At 43.5% G+C, this 22,989-nt stretch overlaps 1 protein-coding gene across 1 annotated transcript; it reads right to left on the bottom strand.

The window, feature by feature from the left end:
* Positions 1-5,277: 5,277 nt before the first annotated feature.
* Positions 5,278-18,171, bottom strand: LOC133367208 (keratin, type I cytoskeletal 14-like). Its single transcript, XM_061591139.1, has 8 exons — positions 17,553-18,171; positions 13,456-13,538; positions 13,153-13,309; positions 11,347-11,508; positions 11,108-11,233; positions 8,094-8,314; positions 6,625-6,659; positions 5,278-5,520 (listed from the first exon to the last, which is right to left on the bottom strand). Exons 1-8 carry the CDS (start codon positions 18,066-18,068, stop codon positions 5,423-5,425), a joined length of 1,398 nt encoding a protein of 465 aa, XP_061447123.1. The 5' UTR covers positions 18,069-18,171; the 3' UTR covers positions 5,278-5,422.
* Positions 18,172-22,989: the final 4,818 nt, after the last annotated feature.

The raw sequence follows: 22,989 nt of genomic DNA, 5'->3' as shown, positions 1-22,989 counted from the left end.
TAGATTACTGCAATGCACTCTATGTGGAGCTGCCTTTGAAGACGGTTCGGAAACTGCAGCTTGTGCAAAATGCAGTGGCCAGATTGGTAACAGGGACCAGACGGTCCGAACATATAAAACCAATTCTGGCCTGCTTGCATTGGCTGCCTGTATGTTTCCAAGCTCAATTCAAGGTGCTGGTTTTAACCTATAAAGCCTTACACAGCTCGGGACCACAATACCTGATGGAACGCCTCTCCCGATACGAACCCACCCGTACACTATGCTCAACATCTAAGGCCCTCCTCCGGGTGCCTACTCCGAGGGAAGCTCGGAGGGTGGCAACAAGGGAGAGGGCCTTCTCAGTGGTGGCCCCCAAATTATGGAATGATTTCCCTGATGAGGTGCGCCTGCACCATCACTGTTATCTTTTTGGCGCCAGGTCAAGTCTTTCCTCTTCTCCCAGGCATTTTAGCATGTGTTTTTAAATTGTTTTATATTTTTTAAATTGTGTTTTAAATGGTTTTTAAAAGATGTGTTTTAAATTTGTATTTTTGTTTTTAATGTTTTTAGTTACTGTAAACCGCCCAGAGAGCTTTGGCTATGGGGCAGTATATAAATACAATAAATAAATAAATAAATAATAAACAGGTAAAGACCTTTAAATATCTGGGTGCTGTTTTTCAGGCAAATGGCAGCTGGAAGGCCCATGCAGAGTATGTCGGTCAGACAGCCCAAAGGAGTGCTTCTGCTACTTAAATTTTATCCACACTAGAGGGGGTCACTATATACCAGCAGCAATAAAGCTATTTAAGATCAAATCATTAACTCAGCTTTGATATGGAGCACAACTTGGACCATATTCCAGCTTCACACCCCTGAAAGTAGTACAATCTAATTTTTTGAGGGCTGCCTTTCAGGTACCTCACTATGTCCCAATCCCAAACGTCATTCGGCGGTTAGAGGCTGGCCTCCAGAAGGCCGAAACCAGGGCCTGGCTCGTTACTCTCAAATTCTGGCTGAAATTAATATTTTTCCCAACTGGTCTGGCTCCATTAACATTACAGAATGAGTTCCAGTCAGTGTGGAAACAAACTTTGCCTCAAAAGCTCCAACTATACGGACTCTTCCTGGGTTATCTTCGTAGCTTGGGGGTTCTCCTAGATCCATCTCTGTCACTTGAGGCTCAGGTAGCCTCGGTGGCATGGAGTGCCTTCTACCAACTTCGGTTGGCGGCCCAGCTGCACCTCTATCTGGACAGGGATAACCTGGCTTCAGTTGTCCATGCTCTGGTAACCTCCAAGTTAGATTACTGCAATGCACTCTAATCAACGTATTGCTGATATTGAGTGCCAGTCCTCCAACTATGCCTCAATTGATAGAGCATTACAACCCAACAAATCTGCAAACTATCTTTTCACACTCCAGGTTCAAAAACATCGTAAAGCCTTCACAATGGCACATTTTAATGCCCCTCCCTCTGGAGTTCTGGAGGATAGATACCAAAATATCGCTTACCAAGATCATAAGTGCCCTTGTGATGCTGGAGAGGTGGAAACAGTGACTCATGTCCTTCTATACTGTACATTTTATCGCGATCTACAAAGAACTCTAAATGAACCACTCCTATCAGAAACCTTAGGACGATCAGATGCATATTACGTCCTTCTACTCCTCTCTGATCAAAATATTTACACTACTCTCAGTGTTGCCAAATTCTGTGCTGCAGCGATTAAAATTAGCCACGAACTGATTCTAGTCATCTCGTAACTCCTGTCCTTTGCTGGGATCTCATAATTATGTCTTTGACAACTCTATTTTATAATATCATGTTTTAATATAACATAACATAATTTTATTCTACAATGTTTATGTTTTTAACAACCTTATTTGATTTTATTCTATCGTGTTTTATTGTATTCTACCTTTGTGTATATTGGGATAATTTTTTTTCTCCTCCGATAGTTTTATGTTCTATGCGTTTTCCTTCCCTTTTCCCTTTTCTCTTATGCTGGTCACCGACTATAACAATAAAGATATATATATATCAATAAGTCTAGTTCACTAGACTTTGGCAACTTGCCCTAGATGAAAAATTAACTCAAGAGCGAAAAAAAGGTGGGTGGGAGACATCCTCCAATAAATTTACTCCAGTATGGTATCCCTTTATATGTTATGCTATCGAGATGGGGCAGAAACGAGACCACCCTCATCTTTAACTTCCTTTTGGTGGGACGTGTACCCTGCTTTTTAATTCTATTATTCTGCTTTCTGCTATTCTTTCTATTTTTATATAAAGCTTCTATTGTTGAATGTACTCTTTTTCTAGAGTGACATGTTTATTGTACTTCGACTGTTGTTATACAGTACTGGTTTGTTACATTTACTGGAAATCTCAATAAAACATTATTCATAACATTTAAAAAATCCTCATGAAAAGTCATCAGCATTTTAGTGCAAATTTCTTCTAATAAAGAAGAATAAATGACATTTTTGTATGCCATTTTGACCAATGCACACATCTTTGCAAGCAATTTTCCCTAATATTTTTCTATGTTATTTTCACTCATATCTGCACATATATGCACACTTTTTTCTAGTATATGCATTTTTGTACTCATTGCCTGGTTGGAGAAATGCATAATGATAATTTTTAAAAGTACAGATTTCAAAGGATAGTTGTGTTTCAGTTCAGTGTGGTTCGAGAAGTGTGAACATTTTTGTATGTTATTTTCACTCATATCTGCACTTATATGCACACTATTCTCATTAAAATGCAAACAAAATTGAATTTCTGGCCCCATCCCTAGTAGATTGCCAGATGATTTGCAGATGATCATCACAGGTTTCCAACTCCAAGTGCTTAAATAATAACTACCAAAAAAGTCTCCCAGCCCCCACCAACCCAAATTATAGAATGTTTGGGGAAATAGGAATAGATTTGCATGTGAAAGGATTTGTGTGCAAGTTTCTTTCCCAGAACAGAAAACTAATTCCTAGGCTGAGCATCTGCTCAAAGCATACAAATAATTTTTCTGCAATTCTATGCCCACTTTCCTGAGCCACTGTTCTATACCCAGTTTAAGGTGATGGACCTAGTGAAAAGGGTTCTAGTGAAAAACAAAGTAAGCTGCCACAAGACTAAAATCTTCCTCCCTCAGGCTTGCAGCACCTAAAACTGAGTTCTAAACATCCTTTTAAAACTATGATTGCCAGGATACTTTGGGGGGAAATATGAAGAAGCTTTGGAGACATGGCACAGTTGAACCTCTGTCATATGATCTGTGCATGAGCAAACATGAAATAGAAAATGGAAGACAGCCCATTTTAAATTAAATGGTCTAAAGGTACATAATGCGGTTCTACCACTGAATCTATACAGGCCTGATCCTGTAAGTGGCCTTGATGGGAGATTATTGGGATCTGCAGGTAAGCTGCTCTGAAGAAAACCAGGGAATAGCAAGAATATTTTGCCCAGTAAAAGTGCTCCCCTGTGCATTTTTACTCAAAACTAAGCTCATTGAGTTCAATGGAGCTTACTCCCCTGTGCAAGTGTGTGTGTCAGACTGCAGCCTTAAGAATGATCAGAGTGGTTTATGTGCATTGCATTCCAGCAGAAAACCTTACAAACAACACTGTAAGAAACCCCGCTTGGTTCACAGCTCACCCTTGGTCATTGTGCTACATAAGCTCCTCTAAATGAAAACAAACCAACACAATGTATTGCCACTACAGACTTTGCATTTTGATGATAGGTGCTGTTTACTCTGTAACTTGTGAGGGCTGCCCAGTTGGCATTCACCCATGATGGGACCTTCTCACTGGTGGTTCCCCATTTGTGGAAGATGTCTGGGATGATTGCTGGAAAAATGCAACATAGAATTTCTACAACTCCCATCAACCCCAGAGAGCACTGCCAAAGGCCAGGGATGATGGAAGTTGTAGCTCAGCAACATCTGGAAGGCAAAAGGTTCCCTACACCGGTCCAGTGAGCTTACACATGAGGCATGCTTGGGTATTTGTTTAAACACATGAATGCTGTAAGTGTGGATGTAGGCAGAGATGTGCATGCAAGCCCCACCTCCCATGTCCTCACATGCATGGCACTCCCCCTCAGTCTCCAAGCTTCCCCATGTTGTGTGGGGAAGATCTGCACGGGACCTCTCTCTGTAACCAGGACCCATGTTTCATCCCTGAGTCCCAAGACTTCTGCCCGTTCCCTGCCGCTGGACAAACTGCAAGACACAGTGCTGGTGAGACCCCAACCACATACCGCTTTTATTTCCCAAAGACATATATAATTAGCATACCGGAAATTGTGTCACAATCCCATGCCCAGAGCTTGGAAAAGTTACTTTTTTGAAATACAACTCCCATCAGCCCCAGCCAGCATGGCCACTGGATTGGGCTGATGGGAGTTATAGTTCAAAAAAGTAACTTTTCCAAGCTCTGCCCATGCCCCATGTTTTTTAAGATCTTAGCAACTCTCTCTAATGCTATTTCTGATGCTGAGACCTCTTGGCAGATACCCCTAGCTCATTATCGGAGTATGGTCAGTGGGACGATCTGGAGGCCTGGTCTAAGTGTGTGTGTTTTAAGCTCATTGATTTCAGTGGGTTTAAGCATACCTAACTCTCTGTTGGTTTGAAAGCAGTAGAGGAAAGGCCGTCACTCAGTGGTAGAACAACTGCTTTGCATGCAGAAGGTCCCCAGTTCAGGTGGGGCTGGGAACATTCCCCGTCTGAAACCCAGGAGAGCTGCTGCCAGTCAGTGTACACCAGCCTTCTCCAACCTGGTGCCCTCCTGATATTTTGGACTGCAACTCCCATCATCCCCAGCCAACATGGCCAATGGTCAGGGATGATGGGGATTCTAGTTCAAAACATTGGGAGGGCACCAGGTTGGGGAAGGCTAGTGTAGACAATACTGAGCAAGATAAACCAATGCTCTAACACCAAGTCAGACCATTGGTTTATTTAGCTCAGTATTGTCCAGCCATGTTCCTATGTTACTGGGAGACGGCTTGAGACATTTTCGCAAGGACCTGTTCCACACTGTGTATTTGGGCACCAACAGCATTGTAGGAAAGGACAGTTTGGAGTGTCTGGTCAGTCCTTCTGAATGAAATGGACTTTGATATTGCAATGTTGAGGCTCAGCCAATCAACTCGAATCACACATCTCTAGAATATGACGTTATTTTGAATGTGCATGGCACCTATCTAAATAGCAAGGCTGAAGGCGGTAGGGTGAAGAGCAGTATAACCATTCACTTTAACTGATCAAAGAAAACTCCTGGTTTGCCAGAATGAAAATGCTTTATTAGAGCCTTGTGGGTACAGCCATACAAGAGTTCAAATAGATGCTGATAAGGAGTAGAGCAGGAAACTAAAACTCAGAGCAGGAACACAAATGAGGGGGCAAAGCTGATGTGTTCAAGGTACTTAACGCCCAGAGACATGGACCTGTTCGCGAGACGAAATCACTTTTCCATCTTGGACCTCCTCGACAATTGTGCGGACCTGACGGGTGGTTGCAGGTCCTACAAAGAGAAGGGGGGATGTTATTTGCAGAAAAGTGATGCAATACCCACCACTTGCTAACCTGTCTAGTTGTGACCTCCATATCAGCCAATGCTCACTCCTAGAAGCATTGGGGTTTCAAAATGATGGGGTTTCAAAACTCCAGAATATGTTGTCTTACCAAACAGTGGAAAAACAGAGCAACTTTTGCAGGGCTGTTTTTTTTTAAGGTCTTCCTGCATTTTGTTCAGTGACTACATCACCTTTCTTTAGCCTTTAGAGACCTGGGACCCTTCTTTAACACCAGTCTCCCACTTTTCATTTGTGACATGAGTGCTGCTTTTCATTTGTTACTATGTCTTTCTCCTTTTCTCTCTTCCACATACACATCCTCCCTCCCTCTTTCTTCTCTGTGTCTTGCTCCTTCTCTTAAAAAGTAGTGGCAAGGTCACTGGCAAGACCCATTTTAGTGGTATGATCCACTTAAGAACATAAATAGTGTCTTGCTGGATCGCACTAAAGGCCTTTCCAGTCCAGCATCTTATCCCCACACGGGTCAACCAGATGCCTCTGGGAAACCCACAAGCAAGTCATGAGCACAACAGCCCTCTCCCAGTATTGTGCCACAGCAACTGGTATTCAAAGACTTACTGCCTCTGACACTGGAGGCAATATAGCCATCATGTCTAATAGCCATTGATAGCCTTATCTCCCATGAAATAGTCAAATCCCCTTTTAAAGCTCTCCAAGTTGATGGCCAACACTTCATCTTGTGTTAGCCCATTCTTTAGTTTAAGTATGTGCTGTTTGAAGGCATTATTTTCTCTGTCCTGAATCTCCTACCAGTCATCTTCACAGAATGACCCCAGGCTCAGTCCAGACTGGGGTGCAACCCAGTTGTTGATTATGACCCATCAGTTGAAGGCCAATGACTTAATCAACTTAGTTTCCTCTACTGTCAAGCGGATACGATCTTGAAGAGCTAGGACTTTATGTCTGGCTGTTAGCAGTATGCTGACAAATGTATAATGTCCACATGCTAATATTCTCAATAGTTATAAAACAAAGAGAACGTTAAAAAAAAAATCTTATAATTGAATGACAAAGATTCAACAGATCCTTACCGCTACATATTGCCGATGAGTACTGGGAAGAAATACTACAAAAGAAGAAAAGTAAGACTGAATTAGAAAAACATAAACAGTCATTTTCAGTTGCAATGAAGCAGGTTCAGAAATGGTAACCCAGGGTGCTAGCCCCTAAAAGGAAGGGAACTATGATACAACATTGAGTACAACTGATTGCATAAACTTTTTTCCTCAAAAATAAAGTAAACCCACATATAGGGATGGGGGAGAAATTTGATGCAGTACACATTTAAAGCCAAATTATCAAATTTGCAGTTTCCAAAACAACAGAGAAGTGAAACCCTGCCATCCTTTGAAATATGCACTTATCTGAATTTTGTGATGCAGTTCTCCAACCACCCAATGTTTATGAAAATGCATAGATTAGGGGAAAGTGTGCAGAGAAATAAAAACATCAGTGAAAATAACGTACAAAAAATGTGTTATATTAGGAGAAATTGCTTGCAAAAATGTGTACATTAGTCAAAACTACATTTCTAAGGAGAAATTCATACTAAAATGTTGAAGACGTTTCATGAGGATTTAAAAGAAAATCACTAACTGCTGAAGAAATATGGAGAACTGAATTTAAGACTGGAAAAATGGGAAATTGCTAGAACTGAAACTGACAGATCCTTCCCTTCCTACCCATAGGAAACCTTCCAGGGCCATGGAACATATTGTTTCCATTCATTACATTACTTTCCTTTGGTCCAGTGCTATAGGCTTGTTCACATGTTACAGAAAACACAAGTACACGCTTTCGATACACATATAGCAAAGAGTGTACCCTGGCTGATTTGTGCGGCACAACTCTTGTGTGTACAGGTACACAGACTGTACACCCGTCAAATGTTACATGTGAATAACTGTACAAGTCTACAGCTCAATTATTTGTGTCCACAGGTATACCATTTGTACACTCATTGAAGATAACATCTGAACAGCCCTTATAACATGTTACAATTGGCTAATGAGGGTATAGGACTGGATATAGGGACATCCGCATAATCTTTAGCATTGTTCCAGGTTTACAGGCCAACACAAGACATTGCACAAGGGCAGCACTGTATGTTGGCTCTGCTGCTTGTAGAGCAGCCACAACAGCCCAATGCAGTGTGCCAATGGCACACCAGAGCTTGGAAAAGTTACTTTTTTGACCTACAACTCCCATCAGCCCCAGCCAACATGGCCACTGGATTGGGCTGATGGGAGTTGTAGTTCAAAAAAGTAACTTTTCCAAGCTCTGCACAGCATGTACTTAACATAGATCAAAAACAATAGGATGAAAAGACAGAACAGCAGGCAATCCTAAGTAATTACTTGGAATCCCAGTGAGAAGCTTCCTTCCAAATAACTGTCAGGGAACCTTGAATGTTTACTTTCACAGACATCCATAACTCAGCCTATTCCCTTACAACCCATTTCAGATCCCAATATTAGAACACCCACACCCTTTTACGTACTGGGTGTCCTCTCCCTCCAGCAGGCGGCGGTAGGTGATGATCTCTTGTTCCAGGCGGGTCTTGGTATCGAGGAGGATCTTGTATTCGTGGTTCTGGCGCTCCATGTCACACCTCAGCTCAGCTAGCTGCTCCTCCACACTGACGACCAGAGCCTGGATCTGGGCGAGCTGGGACCCATAGCGGGCCTCTGTGTCTGCCAGGCTGCCTTCCAGAGCTGCTTTCTGAAGAAAGAGAATTGGCAGCAGGGGAATCAGAGTTAGTTTCAGAGGGGAACTGTACATCTCCTTTCAATGTGGAGGGAAGGGTGGAAATCCCTAATGCAGTTAAAATCCTCCACATGACTGGAAATCCTGCACAATAAGATTCTGTGATTGAAAGGAAGATGGTGGTGATTGTCACTATTTATCAATTTGATTACTTACCCACCCTTTACCCTGAGGTCTCAGGGTGAGTTACAACTGTTTAAAAATATGGTCTTAAAAACAGTTACAACAGATTACCTTCATGAGAATAGGGGTGGGTCCTATCTCAGGTGTCTAACCATGTTCATCTGAGTGTGATTAGAACCTTCCTGAATAATACCTCTGTGCAAAATGTACATAGGTTGTAAGACAAGGGGGCAGGGTCAGTGTGTACAGGGACCTTTGAGTGGCTTACTCCTTTCCTCAGCTCCCTATACAGTTTTGAGCTCTCACACCTTTTTTTGAAAGCCTGAAGAGGGCCAGACCATTCACTTAAAGCACATTTACTGTATATCACTTTAACAGTCATGGTTTCTCCCAAAGAATCCTGGGAGCTGTAGTTTACCCCTCATAGAGTTACAGTTCCCAGCACCCTTAACGAACGACAGTCTCCAAGATTCTTTGGGGAAAGCCATGACTGTTAAAGTGATTTAAGAGAGCTTTAAATGTATGGTGAGGGTATGACCAGAAAGGACCCTAGATTGGACACCTCATTCCCAAGCAAAGGCTAGTCACGGCCTAGCCACACACAAATCTTATGTCAGGAAGAGATGAGGTGAAGCTCAGGATTTCCAAGGTCAGGAGCCCCAGCTGAAAGCTGGGTTCTGAAGCGGAGCAGATGGCATGTCCTGCTCAGTGTGAGAAGGCAAAGAGAGAAGACCAGGCTCCTCATATTTATGCCAGGCCTGCCTAACCCAAAGGCTTCATACCGCCTGCCAATCGCAAGGGATGACATTGGCACACCTCCTTCAGTGCCAATGTAACCCCTATGTGTTATATTGGTTTGGTCCAGTGGGTGGAGAAACCTTATGGAAGGATTGTATTAAGGAGTTGAGTACAAACCATGAGGAAGCTGAAGAGAAAAGGAGCTGTTAATGCCAGGGAGTAAGGACTAGGCCCTTGTCACCTTGAATTAGGTAATGGGGTTTTACAATTATATGTGTAAAGGGGATGGAAGAGTAAATTAATTCTTTTGTGGCTTTGTGTATTTGAATTTAAATTATATTTTATTTAGGGCTTTGAAGTTTGCAATTTGGAAATTTCCGAATTTTCTCTACTGGACTTTCTGCAAGCAACTTCTTCATTTATGTCTTGCTGAATGCATTGGACTTTGGGAATTATTATGTTAAGAAGATATATGATATATTCTGTTGGCATACATGGTGTTATGTTCCTTTCAGTTATTGTTTAAATATATATATATAAAACAAACATTGTAATTGTGTTTGCAGTATTCGTTTCAATGAGCCCCATAGGACCCAAGAAAGAGGTACACCTGCAGAGGCTCTGAAGGGGCCTGAGCAAATGCAATCCCAAGTCACTCACTTTGTTGAGGTTCCTAGAAGAGACTCCAACCCTGGAGGCTAAAAACAGCTCAGCAAAAGGGAGTGTCTTACCAGTTCCTGCCTGCTGGATTGGGACGAAAGGGCTCGGGAACAGGGAGGGAATTAGAAGGAGATTGTACAAACAGGCTGAAGGCCTGTGGCCCCTTCATCATGCCTCTGAGAACCAAACGCTCCTCTTCCATAGGAGGCATGCTTATACCGAGTCAGACCATCTCTCCATTGTCTACACTGACTGGCAGTGACTCTCCAGAGTTTCAGGCAGAAGTTTCTCCCAGCCCTACCTAAAGATGTTGAACCTGGGACCCTCCTGCATGCAAAGCAGATGCTCAACCACTGAGCTACGGCCCTTCAACTGCTGCCATAGCGGAGAAAAAGAACACCTACAGTAGTGGCTTTCAAACTTCCATATTTTATGGAACACTCTCCCATAAAACCCCTGTGTGTGGCAAAAGTTTTAGCACAGGCACTCTGCTAATGAAGGGCCCACAGGCCAGTCCTATTGGACCTCACAGCTGCCTCACACAGATTTCCCCAGCCTGGTGCTTTTTCCTGATGTAGTTGGACTACAATTCTCATCCTCCCAGATCCTGGTCCAGGATCCAACCAGCACTCCTTTGCAGCTGCATATTGCAGGGGAAAATTGTTGTAGCAGAAAGCTGCCTTTCAGGAACGTTTGGTCTTCTCATAAGGGAACCTTCATAGTGGAATCCTCAGAACACCATTTGAAAATCACTGACATGCAGGAAACTTAAGGGCTCTTGGTAAACGCATCTAATGGAAATAAGAAGAGCCTTGCTGGATCAGGCCAAAGAGGCCCACCTCATCCAGCATCCTGTTCTCACAACTAGATGCCTATCAGAAGTCCACAAGCAGAGCACTCCCCACCTGCAATCCACAGCAACTGGTATTCAGAGCATAGGCAGAATAGCCATCGATAGCCTCATCCTCCACAAATTTGTCCAGGTCTTTTTTAAAGCCCTCCAAGTCGGTGGCCATCAGTACATCTTGTAAGAGCAAATTCCAGTATTGATGGTGTTGTCAAAAGTACACTCTCATTTGCGCACAGTGGCTAGGAATTACAGTGCATCTCGGAGAAGTTAGAAGGCCTCAGCTAGACTCTTCGTAAGCCAGGCCTGTTAGTGGGATGCAAATTGTGTGACTCTTTTCCTAATTAGGGGGCAGGGAGAAGAACATCTGAGCCTCCTACCGTGCTAAGCTGGGCCTGCAGCTCTATCTCCAAGCCTTGGAGGGTACGTCTCAGTTCTGTGATTTCTGACTTGCCACTGTGCAGTTGCTCCGTATGCATGGCGACTTCACGGTTCAGCTCTTCAGTCTGTGAGGAAATGGAAGACAGCACAATAATGACCACCACCAAAAAAAATCAAAACATCTGGTATTCTTTTCTCTCTTTTTTTGGAAAGTTCATTCACACAAATGAAGGCACACCTTGCTGAAGAACCACTGCTCGGCGTCTTTGCGGTTCTTCTCCGCCAAGGTCTCATACTGTTCACGCATCTCTGCCAGGACCTTGGTCAGATCCACCCCAGGAGCAGCATCCATTTCCACAGTGATTTCACCACCAGTCTGGCTTCGGAAAAGATTCATTTCCTGTGATGGAGACACACAGATGGACGTTACCAGTGATTTTATTTTTTATGATTTTATAGTATTAAATGTTATTAATTTTAATATATCCTTATAAATAAATAAAATCTGCAGCAATTGGGGAAATTCTACCAATTTGCAAAATGTAGTTTTTAGAGCTCAGTCTTTATTCATCAGTTACTTCCCTAGCCTCAACAAATGGAACACAGTCTGTCACACAATGTGTCTCCTTTTCATGTGATGATTACCCCCTCCCTCTTGCTCTTCCTTGTTTGAAAGTGTAATAATGATGTTGTTAAGAGTCAGCTGTCTCAGATCAGTGCCTTTTATCACACTTGCCAGCAAGTTAATAGGAGATCTACCAGAGAATAGTTAATAACAGTAAGTGGTTGCTGTCATTTCACCTGATCAACCTAATTTTCAAACATTAAACTTTTTCCAACCTTATCTCCACAGATTTTGTTCCTCCATGCACTGCTCTGGATACAATAGATGGAGATAATACAATAGTGGAGATTGCTGCAGTCTGGCTTTGTAAAGACTGTATTTTATTAATTGCTTTTGCAATTAATTGTGCCAGTTCATTTTGTATTCATTGCTATTGCTCTGTTTTAAGAGGATATGGTATGACTATTTTTAGTAGTAGTAGTAGTAGTAGTAGTATATTTTATGAAATACTGCACACTGCTTTCAAGGGGCAATTCTGCCCTAAAAGGCAATTAAGAAAGAAAGAAAGAAAGAAAGAAAGAAAGTTTTGTGATTTATGATATGACATTTTCCACCAGGATACCTGCCCACCTCCCAAACTTGCAACAATCTTCACTGGAGCAGATCTCGGCTAGATTTTCACAACTGCATACAAGATGCTGAACTAAGCATGTTAGCTTTTCCAGTGGACTTCTAAGGGTTGATTGATAGGCACGTTCAACACTTGATGACTGCAGCATACAATAGCAACTTGTACGTGTGAATGGGCCTTTTTCAGATATAACAGACAGAACCTCTTTAAACACACATAATGCTTTTCAATAGAGTCAGTTCCTAGACAAGTTTATGGACTTGTAAATTGTGCAGCAATTGCCTATACCAGGGGTTCCCAAACTCTGGTCCATGGACCACAAGTGATCCGCAAGCATCACTCAGGTGGTCCATGGTATGACCACATTAAATATTCATATTTATTTTTAATTGTATTTTTATTGCTTCTTTCATTTCTTGTATTGTATTGCGTTTTGAATTCTATGAAATGAATATTGTAAAATACAATCTAAGAAATAAAAGAAGCAATAAAATACAATTAAAAATCATATAGCCCCTAGCTCATTACAACAGACAGAGGAATAATTGAATAGTCTGCCAAGACCATAAGCAATTTTCAAGTGGTCCATACGGAAGAAAGTTTGGGAACTACTGGTCTAGATGACAGTCCAAGAGGTTCCACGTATTTTTCAATGATATTTCAAAGACATTTCATTGTGACACAGTGTATTGTGCTGGGCCATTCTTAAGACATGGGCAGCATCTGGAAACCCTCTGGGGAAAAGCAAACATGTGCTCAGTTCATCAATCAGGAACCAATTGCATGCTTATGTTCCCCACTTTAAAAATGTGCATCCCTCTGTGATATTGGCAGTTGGGCATCCCCACCTCCGTATGGTTCTTGTGCAGGTAAGCCAGCTCCTCCTTTAGATTTTCTAGCTGCATTTCCAGGTCAGATCTGGCCAGGGTTAGTTCATCCAAGACTCTGCGCAGGCCATTGATGTCAGCCTCAACACTCATGCGCAGTGCCTGCTCGGTCTCAAACCTGTATCCGCAAAGAAAGGGGTGGGGGGAGGAACAAAGGGGGAAAATGTGAGAGGCCATCAAGTGAGGCAATGCTTGTCATACAGCTCCCAGTCATGGTGACTGCTCTGAAGCAAACCCACCGTTTGGTGGTGAAGTTAATCTTACTTGGTTCTGAAGTCATCGCCGGTCAACTTAGCATTGTCAATCTGCAAGAGGACACCGGCATTCTGAACGGTGGCAGCAAGGATCTGCAAGGAAAGTAGAAATATTTGAATTTCTAAAAATTCTGCATTTAATCTGCAGGCAGGGATATACTTGACTTGAGCTTTTACTGGGCCTTCCTCTGAGCATGTGCAAAGTGTCTTTCTCTCAGCATTGAGTAACTATAGTCATCCTCACACATTTAGGATGCTGTTTCACCTGTCTCTGGTCCTTCCCCTGCTATCATTAAGCAACAGATATACCACGTTTTCTGCTTAATTTGTACATGCAGCAAAAGCAGTGCCTCTTACAAACCCCTGACCTAAGCAGACACCTAGGACTATTCAGTGTTCAGGTTCAGCCCCTGACCTTATGTAAGTGCACTATAGAGATGTACAGTTGATGAACTGTGATATCTGAAGAGCTGCTCCTTGTCCTATAATTTTAAGGAACTAAGCTATTACCTGCAAAGATGTTCAAAAAGGCATTTTATAGTCCATTGCACTAAGTGCTCACTTGCACAAAGGAGCACTGGGCTCAAATTAGGGACTGAAAGATCTGTCCATTTCAGTTCTGTCAGTTTCTCATTTTTCCCATCTTAAATCCAGTTCTCCACATTTCTGCAACAATTTGAGGTGTTGTTTTTTAAATCCTCATGAAAATTCCCCAGCATTTTAGTGCAAATTTCTCCTAATAAACTCATTTTTGTAGATGGTTTTGACTAACAAACAGATTCTGGAAGCAATTTCTCCCAATGGAATGCATTTTTTATGTCATTTTCACTCATATGTTCATTTTTAGGCACACTTTCCCCTAACATGGGCATTTTTGTAAACATTGTTTGTTTGGTGAACTGCACTGCAATATTTGAATAAGTGCAAACTTTGAAGGATGGCTGTCTTTCAGTTCACATGTTGTTTCAGAAAGTGTGAATTTGACAGATTCGGCTTGAAATGTGAACTGAATCTAATTTTTCACCCATCCCTAGTTCAAATCCATGAGCACTGGCTATGGAGTGGTCTGGACCTTATCATTGTGTCTCCGCTTCAGTCCCTCTCTGTGAAATGGGGACAATGATGACCCAATGAATGAGAACATTATTTTGAAGGGCTCTAATGTTTCAGTATCACTGATGCTGTGACAGTATGTGAGTAATAACAAGTTGACAAGAACACTTTCAACTCCCCACTGTACTAGAAACTCTAGAGGATTGCCAACTTTTTTATTAATCCTTGCTCTTGTACCTTTAACAACTGCTGACATTAGCATGTGATCATGCTTATCTCCATTCCAGCAAAAGCTTCACCTGCTGATGTCTGCAGATTAAGGTGCTGTTCAAAGCACAAGAGCAAGCCCAGTGTTTTTTTTTCTGGTCAGTTGGCAATCCTAACCAGAGAAGAGTCAGGTTCTATGGGGGGGGGGAATTAAGAGAAAGGTATGAGTAGAAATAGAAATAATATTTGGCACACATGATGGCATACCATTTTATTTTATTTCTAAGGAACCCTAAAGAAGTTGAGCATTTCATTCAAGAGCTGGCTACATATCACATGCAAACTCTGGGGAGTTCCCCCCACCCTTTGCTTAACATAAAGCCACTTGAAGAGAGGAGAGTGTGCCAGGGAAGGAGGAAGGGAGGGACACCTAGCTCTTCCCTCTCTCAACATGTGTTTGCATTGAATTGCCCCCCTCCTCACACTTCTCTCCTGCAAGGTTCTAGAAACATTTTACTAGGGGTTTTGCAATAAGTCTTCAAGCAGATTGTGCCCTGCATTCATTAGTAAGGGTACCATTGAGAGCAGAGATGGCTAACCTGTGGCCCTCCAGATATTACTGGACTCCTCCAATTTGTCCCTGACCATTGGCCATGATGGCTGGGGCTAATGGGATTTAGATTCCAAAAACATCTGGAGGGCCAAAGGCTCACCACCCCGGGTTAGAATTTTCCCTTCAGAAACAAAAATGTCTCAGGCTGGTCCCAGTTTTCAGGAATCAAACTGAGCAAGGAAAGCCAGTGTGGTGTAGTGGTTAGAGTGTCAGATCTGGGAGACCAGGGTTCAAATCCCCATTCAGTCATGAAGCTCACTGGGTGACCATGGGCCAGTCACAGTCCTCAGCCTAACCTACATCACAGGGTTGTTGTGAGGATAAAATGAAAAAGGAAGAGAACCGTGTACACTACCTTGAGCTCCTTGGAGGAAAGGTGGGATAGAAATGAAATAAAATAAAATAAAAATTAGCTTCCCATGCTAAGGAAATCCCAGATTATTTCACTACAGAAGAGGCTTTCGTTTGGCTGCCTACACCATAGCCTTCATTGCCTAATGATTAATCCAGACCTATACCTCCCAACAGGGAGGATGCATTGTAATTTTCACTTTGGGCAACTTCACATAGGATACTGATCCTATAAGGGAAAGGTGTATACCTTCAGGAAAAGTGTACACCTTCGTTTGCATCCATTTCATAGTGTGAACATGTCTTTGTCTACACAAAGGTCACATCTAGGTAAGGATAGTTTCATGTATCAGGGGATCTTTAGAAAAGGCCATATTCTTATTACTTAGCAGTCCTGTAACACTATTTGGTGTACAAAGAGTTCCCCAATTCTCATCTCACTCAGTGCTCACAACAGTCCTACAAAGAAGGTTAGGCAGAAAAACGATGGCTTGCCCCAGGCAACCCAGTGATGACAAGGGGAGGGACTTGAATCTGGGTCTGCCACCTCCACTCCTAATCCCCTATATGCTAACATCATTCTGCTGCCTCCTTTGTGATGCTCTGCGGTCAGTGTCAAATATCTCATTTGACCTCAGTGTCAACAGAAACAAACCCTACATTGATGCAACTCCATTTGCCCACTTTCATCTATTGTCGCCCTGCCCTCTTTCAGGGTCATTCCTAGGTACTTAATGGCCACAGGCCCATGGCCCAAGTTTACATAAAGTTTGCACCTGCTCATTTTATGCATAAATGCCTCTAGGCAAATTGAGATGCTGAGGCCTCACCACGACTGCATTTTGCAGTGCACTCAGATCCCCTGTAAGCAAAGTTTCAAAAAGAAACAAAATTAATGGATGGAAGATCTGGCTCCCAGCACAAAAGACCTGATGCTTGAACCCCCTAAGCCACCCTCTGACAACACCCATCCTTTCTTGTCTATCGCAGAACTGGACTTTAGATTGCAAGCTCTTCAGGACAAGGATCCATCTGTTTTACTGTAGTACTCTGTAAAGTACTAGGTATGTTGACTGTGTTGCATAAACTATTCATAGGTAATAGTAGCCGTAGTGTCATAGTAGTAGTAGTATACTACTGGAAATACAACTCCTATTTGGAAATACTACTATCACCACCAGTACTACCATGCTTCTACTATAGTTTTACTAGTGTTACTACTTTAAATAGTATTACTGCTATTACTACCATAAACGGAGGAAGGAAATAGTAAACAGTGGGACCCAAAGGCTATGAAGCATAAGAGACCAGAGTAATTCAGTGACATCTTTATGCATGGCCACACTATGTACAAGAATCATGACCCATTCACAACAGTAGCAACTGGGGGTGATATTGTCTTAATAGCTTTCATATAATAATTTTAACACCTATAGTGGGAAAGAAACTCACAGTCCTGATTAAGTCCAAATTAAATAGCATACATCTTGCTGATTGATGCTATTTCAGCAGATTCATCTTGGAACTTGCCTTTGATATTTTTGTTGATATATAGTTATTTTAAGATCATCAGTTAAGCTGCTGCCCTAGGCTCCTGCTGGGAGGAAGGGTGAGATATAAATCAAATAATAAATAAATAAATGATTGTTTAAAAGACAGCTTTGAATTAATGCGCTTTTATGTGTTACACAGAATAAAAATTCATGGACGTCCCTTGTGAGAAGTGGATTTGGGGTCTCTAGGTAACTATACTGGTTTAGAAAATGAGTTCTCTATCCAAACATTTCACCTTGATAACTCTCTGACTTTGCTCATGGGCTTGTTATAGTCAACTTGCTGTGATTTCTCCTTTAATGGACCCCCTTAAAACCACCTTACCATACCTTGCTCCGCAGATCCTCAATGGTCCTGAAATATGGGCTGTAATCACGATCTGGACCAGGTGCCTGCTTCTTGTGCCACTCCCGGATCTTAACCTCCAGTTCAGTGTTGGATTCCTCCAGTGCCCGCACCTTGTCCAGGTAGGAAGCCAGGCGGTCGTTCAGATTCTGCATGGTTTCCTTCTCGCCCCCACCAAGCAGGAGGCCTTCACCACCAGTAGCAACAAAGCTTCCACCAAAGCCTCCACCAAACCCACCACCAAGGCCTCCACCAAGGCCTCCACCAAAGCCTCCACCAAAGTTGCTACAGTAGCTGCCCCCATAGCCACCACCAAGAGCATTTCCTACTCCAGAGACATAGCGGGAGGAAGAGATGGAGATGCCACCAGCTCCACCATGGATGCTCGGGGCTCTGTACCCACCACCAAGATGGACGGAGGAAAGCTGAGGGGCGCACCCACCAAATGAAGGGCCCTTCACAGAAGAAGAAGAGGTGTATTTCCTGATAGTGGTAGCCATTGCTGTCAGGAAATGGAGAGACACCCAAGAGAGATGTTTGCACTACGTTCTAAAAGGCTGAGAAAACTAGCGGCTCTCTCATGCTCCATGCTCCTTTTATCCCCAAAGTGGGGGCGTTGCTTTGGAAAAGCCCTTTTCTCTCTGCTTTGCATTCTCCAGAGCTTTCGTCATCATGAACATCAAAGCCAACTTCCACACTCATCATCTGTCTCCCCAGGTCTATTCATGTGCCCGTCACATTCCAGCAGAGATACCTTGCCCTACAAAGGGCGGTTTTGTGTTTCCCTTTCTGTTCCCAAGCGAACACTCAAGTGTGATTCAGAAGAGAGAAGGACTATTGCTTAAGGGTATAGGCTAAGATTGCCATGTGTTTTTCTCGTATGTGAAAGGTACCCAGGGAGAGACAATAAGACCTTGAGAGCTGAAAGTTCCCCCAGGAGGGGAAAACCATTATAAGACAAAGGAGTGTTTATGCAACCGTCAAAGCTCTAAATGCCTTACGAAGCTCTTTCTGGTAGAAGATGAAGACGTGAAAGTTCTGTGGCCTGCCTCAGGGAGTGCAAAGTCTGACACGGAAAGCTTCAGATTTCCATTGCATGGAAGTGCAGCGACAAAAGCATGTGTCAGTTGGTACCAATGGGGGGCTTTTATCTCAGTGCAAAAGTTGCAGCACAGGGAGTGGATTTTCATCAACATCTGAGTCTGTGTTGTGGGGTGGAGATGGGGGAGAGGGACTCTTCAACTCAGGCTGCTTTGTGTGCGCGCACATTGAATGCAATGAAGCATTTAGGCTGCAATCCTAATGAACCAAAGTGCCTTATCCAAAGCCCTGCTGGTTTTTCTCTGACAGGGTGGAAGTGGGGTTGAAGGAATGGTCTTGTACTCCTCTGTCCTTTCCTATTGCTGCTATAGGTCGTGGTGGCATTTTATATTATTATCGTTATCATCATTATTATTACTATTATTACTATTTTAATGTTTTCCTTCCTCCTGCTGGAAATAATGGGAGGAAAATTAAAGGGAGAGATTTATGCCAGATTCTGAGAGGGGGCAGGGGGCAGTGGAGGCCTGGGGGGCAATGGAGACTGGTGGCTCTGATGTCAGTGGGGCAGTGAATCCTCTCTGGGTTTTAGTCTGAACTTTGAAAGCACCTTGGACAGCTCCTTGAAAGTTCAGCTGGAGCAGATTCACTGCCCCACTGACACCAGAGCCACCAGTCTCCACTGTTGGGGGCCTAGGAACTAAAAGAGCCAACGCCTTGTCCTGGTGCTCCCCAAGATGGCACATACACCATTTGGCCCTACTGAAGTTTCCACAGAAGTGAACTATGAATCTCCTCTCCAGACTCAGAGAGGGATATCCAAGGTATCCTATGGCTCCTGGGCCACAAGATTGCAGCCTGAACGTCAATCACCTCTCATTTGACTTGCCTTGCAGGTGATTTCTCATAAACTGCCTTCTGTGCAGGCAGTGTGAGGGCCGGAGTAGGCTAGGAAATCAGGGGAAGCCATGCATGTTTTTCCAGCTTCATAGAGTACTTTGAAACCAGAGCTTGGCCACTGGATTGGGCTGATGGGAGTTGTAGTTCAAAAAAGTAACTTTTCCAAGCTCTGTTTGAAACACACAAAAAGAGTCCACTTATTGCTCCAAACTTTTATGACTTCTATTGGCTCTGAAATGGGTGTTTCAAACTTTCTGAGCCCCCTTGGTTTTAACGTGTATCTGGCTCAAAAGGTGTCAACCTTAAGAGTGCCTGTTCTCACAACCATGGAACATCATGTAGCAGGAATTGATTCAGGTGTCCCTGAGCAACAACAGAGTGTGTCTGAATTGCTGAACCCAGAGTGGGTTCTGCAGTCCATTCTGGAGCATTCTTAGTGGAAAATAATCATTCCACACTTGCCCAAAACATTTCTGGATGGAACCAAGCAAATGAGTTCATTCCTACTTGAAGGTAGCTGCTGTTGGAAGGTGTGTCAATGGAGAAAGCTATACGCAACAGTCTACTTGGTGTGTTTTTCCCCAGAACAGAACATTGCAAAACACACATCTTGCATGTGTGAGGTCTCAAGTTTGATCTACAGTACCTCCACTAAAAGGAACTCCTTCACAAGGAAAGACCTCAGGCTGAGACTCTGAAGAGGCCCCCCATGAACTTCTACAAGTCAGTGTAGAGTAGAACAGCCTTTCCCAACCTGATGCCCTCCATTTGTTTTGAACTACAACTTCCATCATCCCTGACCATTGGCCATGCTGGCTGGAGCTGATAGGAGTTGGAGTCCAACCACATCTGGAGGGCACCAGGTTGAGGAAGGCTGGAGTAAGCAAGACTGGAATAGATGGATCAATGGGCTAACTCAGTATAAGACAGTCCAAGGTGTATTGGTGATTAGAGTAAGTGGCCCCGGACCTACCACTTCCAGGTGGGGCTCTGTGCTTTTAAGAGTGACACACAAGTGACAAAAATTCAACAAGTGCCGATGTTCCTGGGGCAGTGCAGTGAAAGCTGCATCTGTGGAATTTCTGCCTGTTGCACTGTTCTTACGTCTCAAAATAAAAACAAAATGGCAGGGCTAAGGGTGAGTGTTCAAGTTTATGAGAGCTTATTTATTTAATTAATTAATTAATTTGTATCCCGCCCTTCCTCCCAGCAGTAGCCCAGGGCGGCAAACAAAGCACTAAAACACATTAACACATCGTAAAAACAGATCTTAAAATACATTAAAACAAAACAGCATTAAAAACATTTTTTAAAAAAAACAACTTTAAAAAGGGTTAAAAACATTATTAAAAATATATATTAAACCATTCCAAGACAGATGCAGACTGGGATAGGTCTGAACTTAAAAGGCTTGTTGAAAGAGGAAAGTCTTCAAAAGGCGCCGAAAAGATAGCAGAGATGGCGCCTGCCTAATATTCAAAGGGAGGGAATTCCACAAGGTATGTGCTGCCACACTAAAGGTCCGTTTCCTATATTGTGCAGAACGAACCTCCTGATAAGATGGTATCTGCAGGAGGCGCTCACCTGCAGAGCGCAGTGTTCAACTGGGTATATAAGGGGTAAGACAGTCTTTCAGGTATCCTGGTCCCGAGCTGTATAGATAGGGCTTTGTACACCAAAACCAGAACCTTGAACTTGGCCCGGAAGCAAATGGGCAGCCATTGCAATTCTTTCAGCAGCGAGGTGACATGTTGGCGATACCCTGCCCCAGTGAGCAGTCTCGCCACTGCATTTTGCACCAGCTGCAGCTTCCGGACCAACCTCAAGGGCAGCCCCACATAGAGCGCATTACAGTAATCCAGCCTGGAGGTTACCAGTGCATGGACAACAGTGGTCAGGCTATCACAGTCCAGACATGGCCGCAGCTTCCAAATGTCACAAGTTCCAAGGAATTCCCATCATAACCACACTGTCCCATCTTGTGCAGGTGAGACACAATCAAAAACGCAGCCAGTTCACAACCTTGTTCACCTCCTTCTGAAGCTTGCATGGTGTCACAGTAGCTGCAACAGCTAAACCCTGGAGTGTGCTCCTTATGCAAGAAGAGACACACACCTAACTGGAGGAAGCAACACCTGTTAAACAAGACTCTTCTGGTCCAAATTGCGCCACACTGAATTTGTACCCAAGTTGGGTCAAAGGGTGGATTTCACAGGGAAAACGTTTCATGGAGAGAAAAACGTGTTTATTTTTTCCCCTCCAGTTTGTTTTCTGCTCCAGTTATTTGTTTTTTGCTCCAGTCTACAGCTTTGGTGTTCTTTTTTTAAAAAAGCAGATTCATTAGATGGCCCCTGGTTCGCACATTATAAGAGAGGAAGAAAGAATTATCCACTTACTCACTATGCCATAATTTTAAAGAGCTTTATCATGTCCCCCAGCATTTCCCCTAAACTAAAAAGCCCCAAATGTTGTAACCTTTCATGGCAGGGGAGTTGCTCCAGCCCACTGATCATCTAGGGTTGACCTTTTCTGCAACTGTGGAATGCCCTCCATCAGAGACAGTAATTACCTTTAAATGCCACTCATACATTTGCCCAAGCTTTGCGGGACTCTGATCCAGGAAATTAATTCTCTGTTTTGTACGCTGCTCAGTTTTATTTGTGATATATAGTTCTGTTTTTAACCTCATCTTTAGGAAATTTGATTGAATGTTATTGTTTGCATTTTTATTGTTTTTATGTAAATTGTTTGGAGCAGGCATGGGGAAACTCTGGCCCCCGGGGGCCAAACTGGACCCAGCAGGGGTCCTAATTTGGCCTATGGGACCTCTTCCCCGAGCCATGTCCCCCCACCCCACATTTGACATCAGGTCTGGGGCAATGGTGCTGCTGCCCATTGGGACTGGTAGGGCGGAAGGCAGGGAGCCCAACACTAGCTGGAGCCAGAGCCAATGACAGGCAGAGCCAACTAATTCTAGTCTTGTCCCCATCTTCCTCGCTGCTGAGTTCTACAAGGGGCAACACTGAGACTAAGGAGGAAGAAGAAGCTGACAGGCCATGTGATCCACTGGACGGGATGCAAGTAAGTAAGAAAGCAGGCAGGTGGAGGCTGGCTGAGAGAAGACTGAGATTGGTGGGGCACTGCCCCACTCGCCCTAATGGACCAGACTCCATTGCTCTGGGACATGTAAACCCGTGGCTAGCAAGGAACAATCTGAAGCCTTAGGCTGCAATCCAGTGCACGTCTACTGAGTAGTAAGCTTCAATGGGACTTTTCCCTAGGTACGTCTGTATTGGATTGCAGCCAGGCAGAGCAATCCAAATGCTGGGGAGCCAGTGGAAGGGGGACTGGCAGAGGAGGAACTGGCGGAAAGGTCCGCAGGATCCTCCTCCCACTCGGGAGCTGCTGGCCTGTCTGAATGCTGGCTTTGTTGGGAGCTGCATTCATGAGCCGCCCGGGAAGTGCTGGCTCCAACTAACA

Source organism: Rhineura floridana, chromosome 11 (genome assembly GCF_030035675.1).
Source record: "Rhineura floridana isolate rRhiFlo1 chromosome 11, rRhiFlo1.hap2, whole genome shotgun sequence".
Lineage (NCBI taxonomy): Eukaryota > Metazoa > Chordata > Lepidosauria > Squamata > Rhineuridae > Rhineura > Rhineura floridana.
This window is presented reverse-complemented; position numbering and strand designations above follow the sequence as displayed.

Coding starts and splice junctions, on each gene's coding strand:
- LOC133367208 (XM_061591139.1), bottom strand. CDS start 18,068: ATGGCTACCACTATCAGGAAATACACCTCTTCTTCTTCTGTGAAGGGC. Junction 11,509..13,152: donor TGCACAAGAACCATACGGAG/GTGGGGATGCCC, acceptor TCTCCATCACAG/GAAATGAATCTTTTCCGAAG. Junction 5,521..6,624: donor CTCATCGGCAATATGTAGCG/GTAAGGATCTGT, acceptor TTCTCTTTGTAG/GACCTGCAACCACCCGTCAG.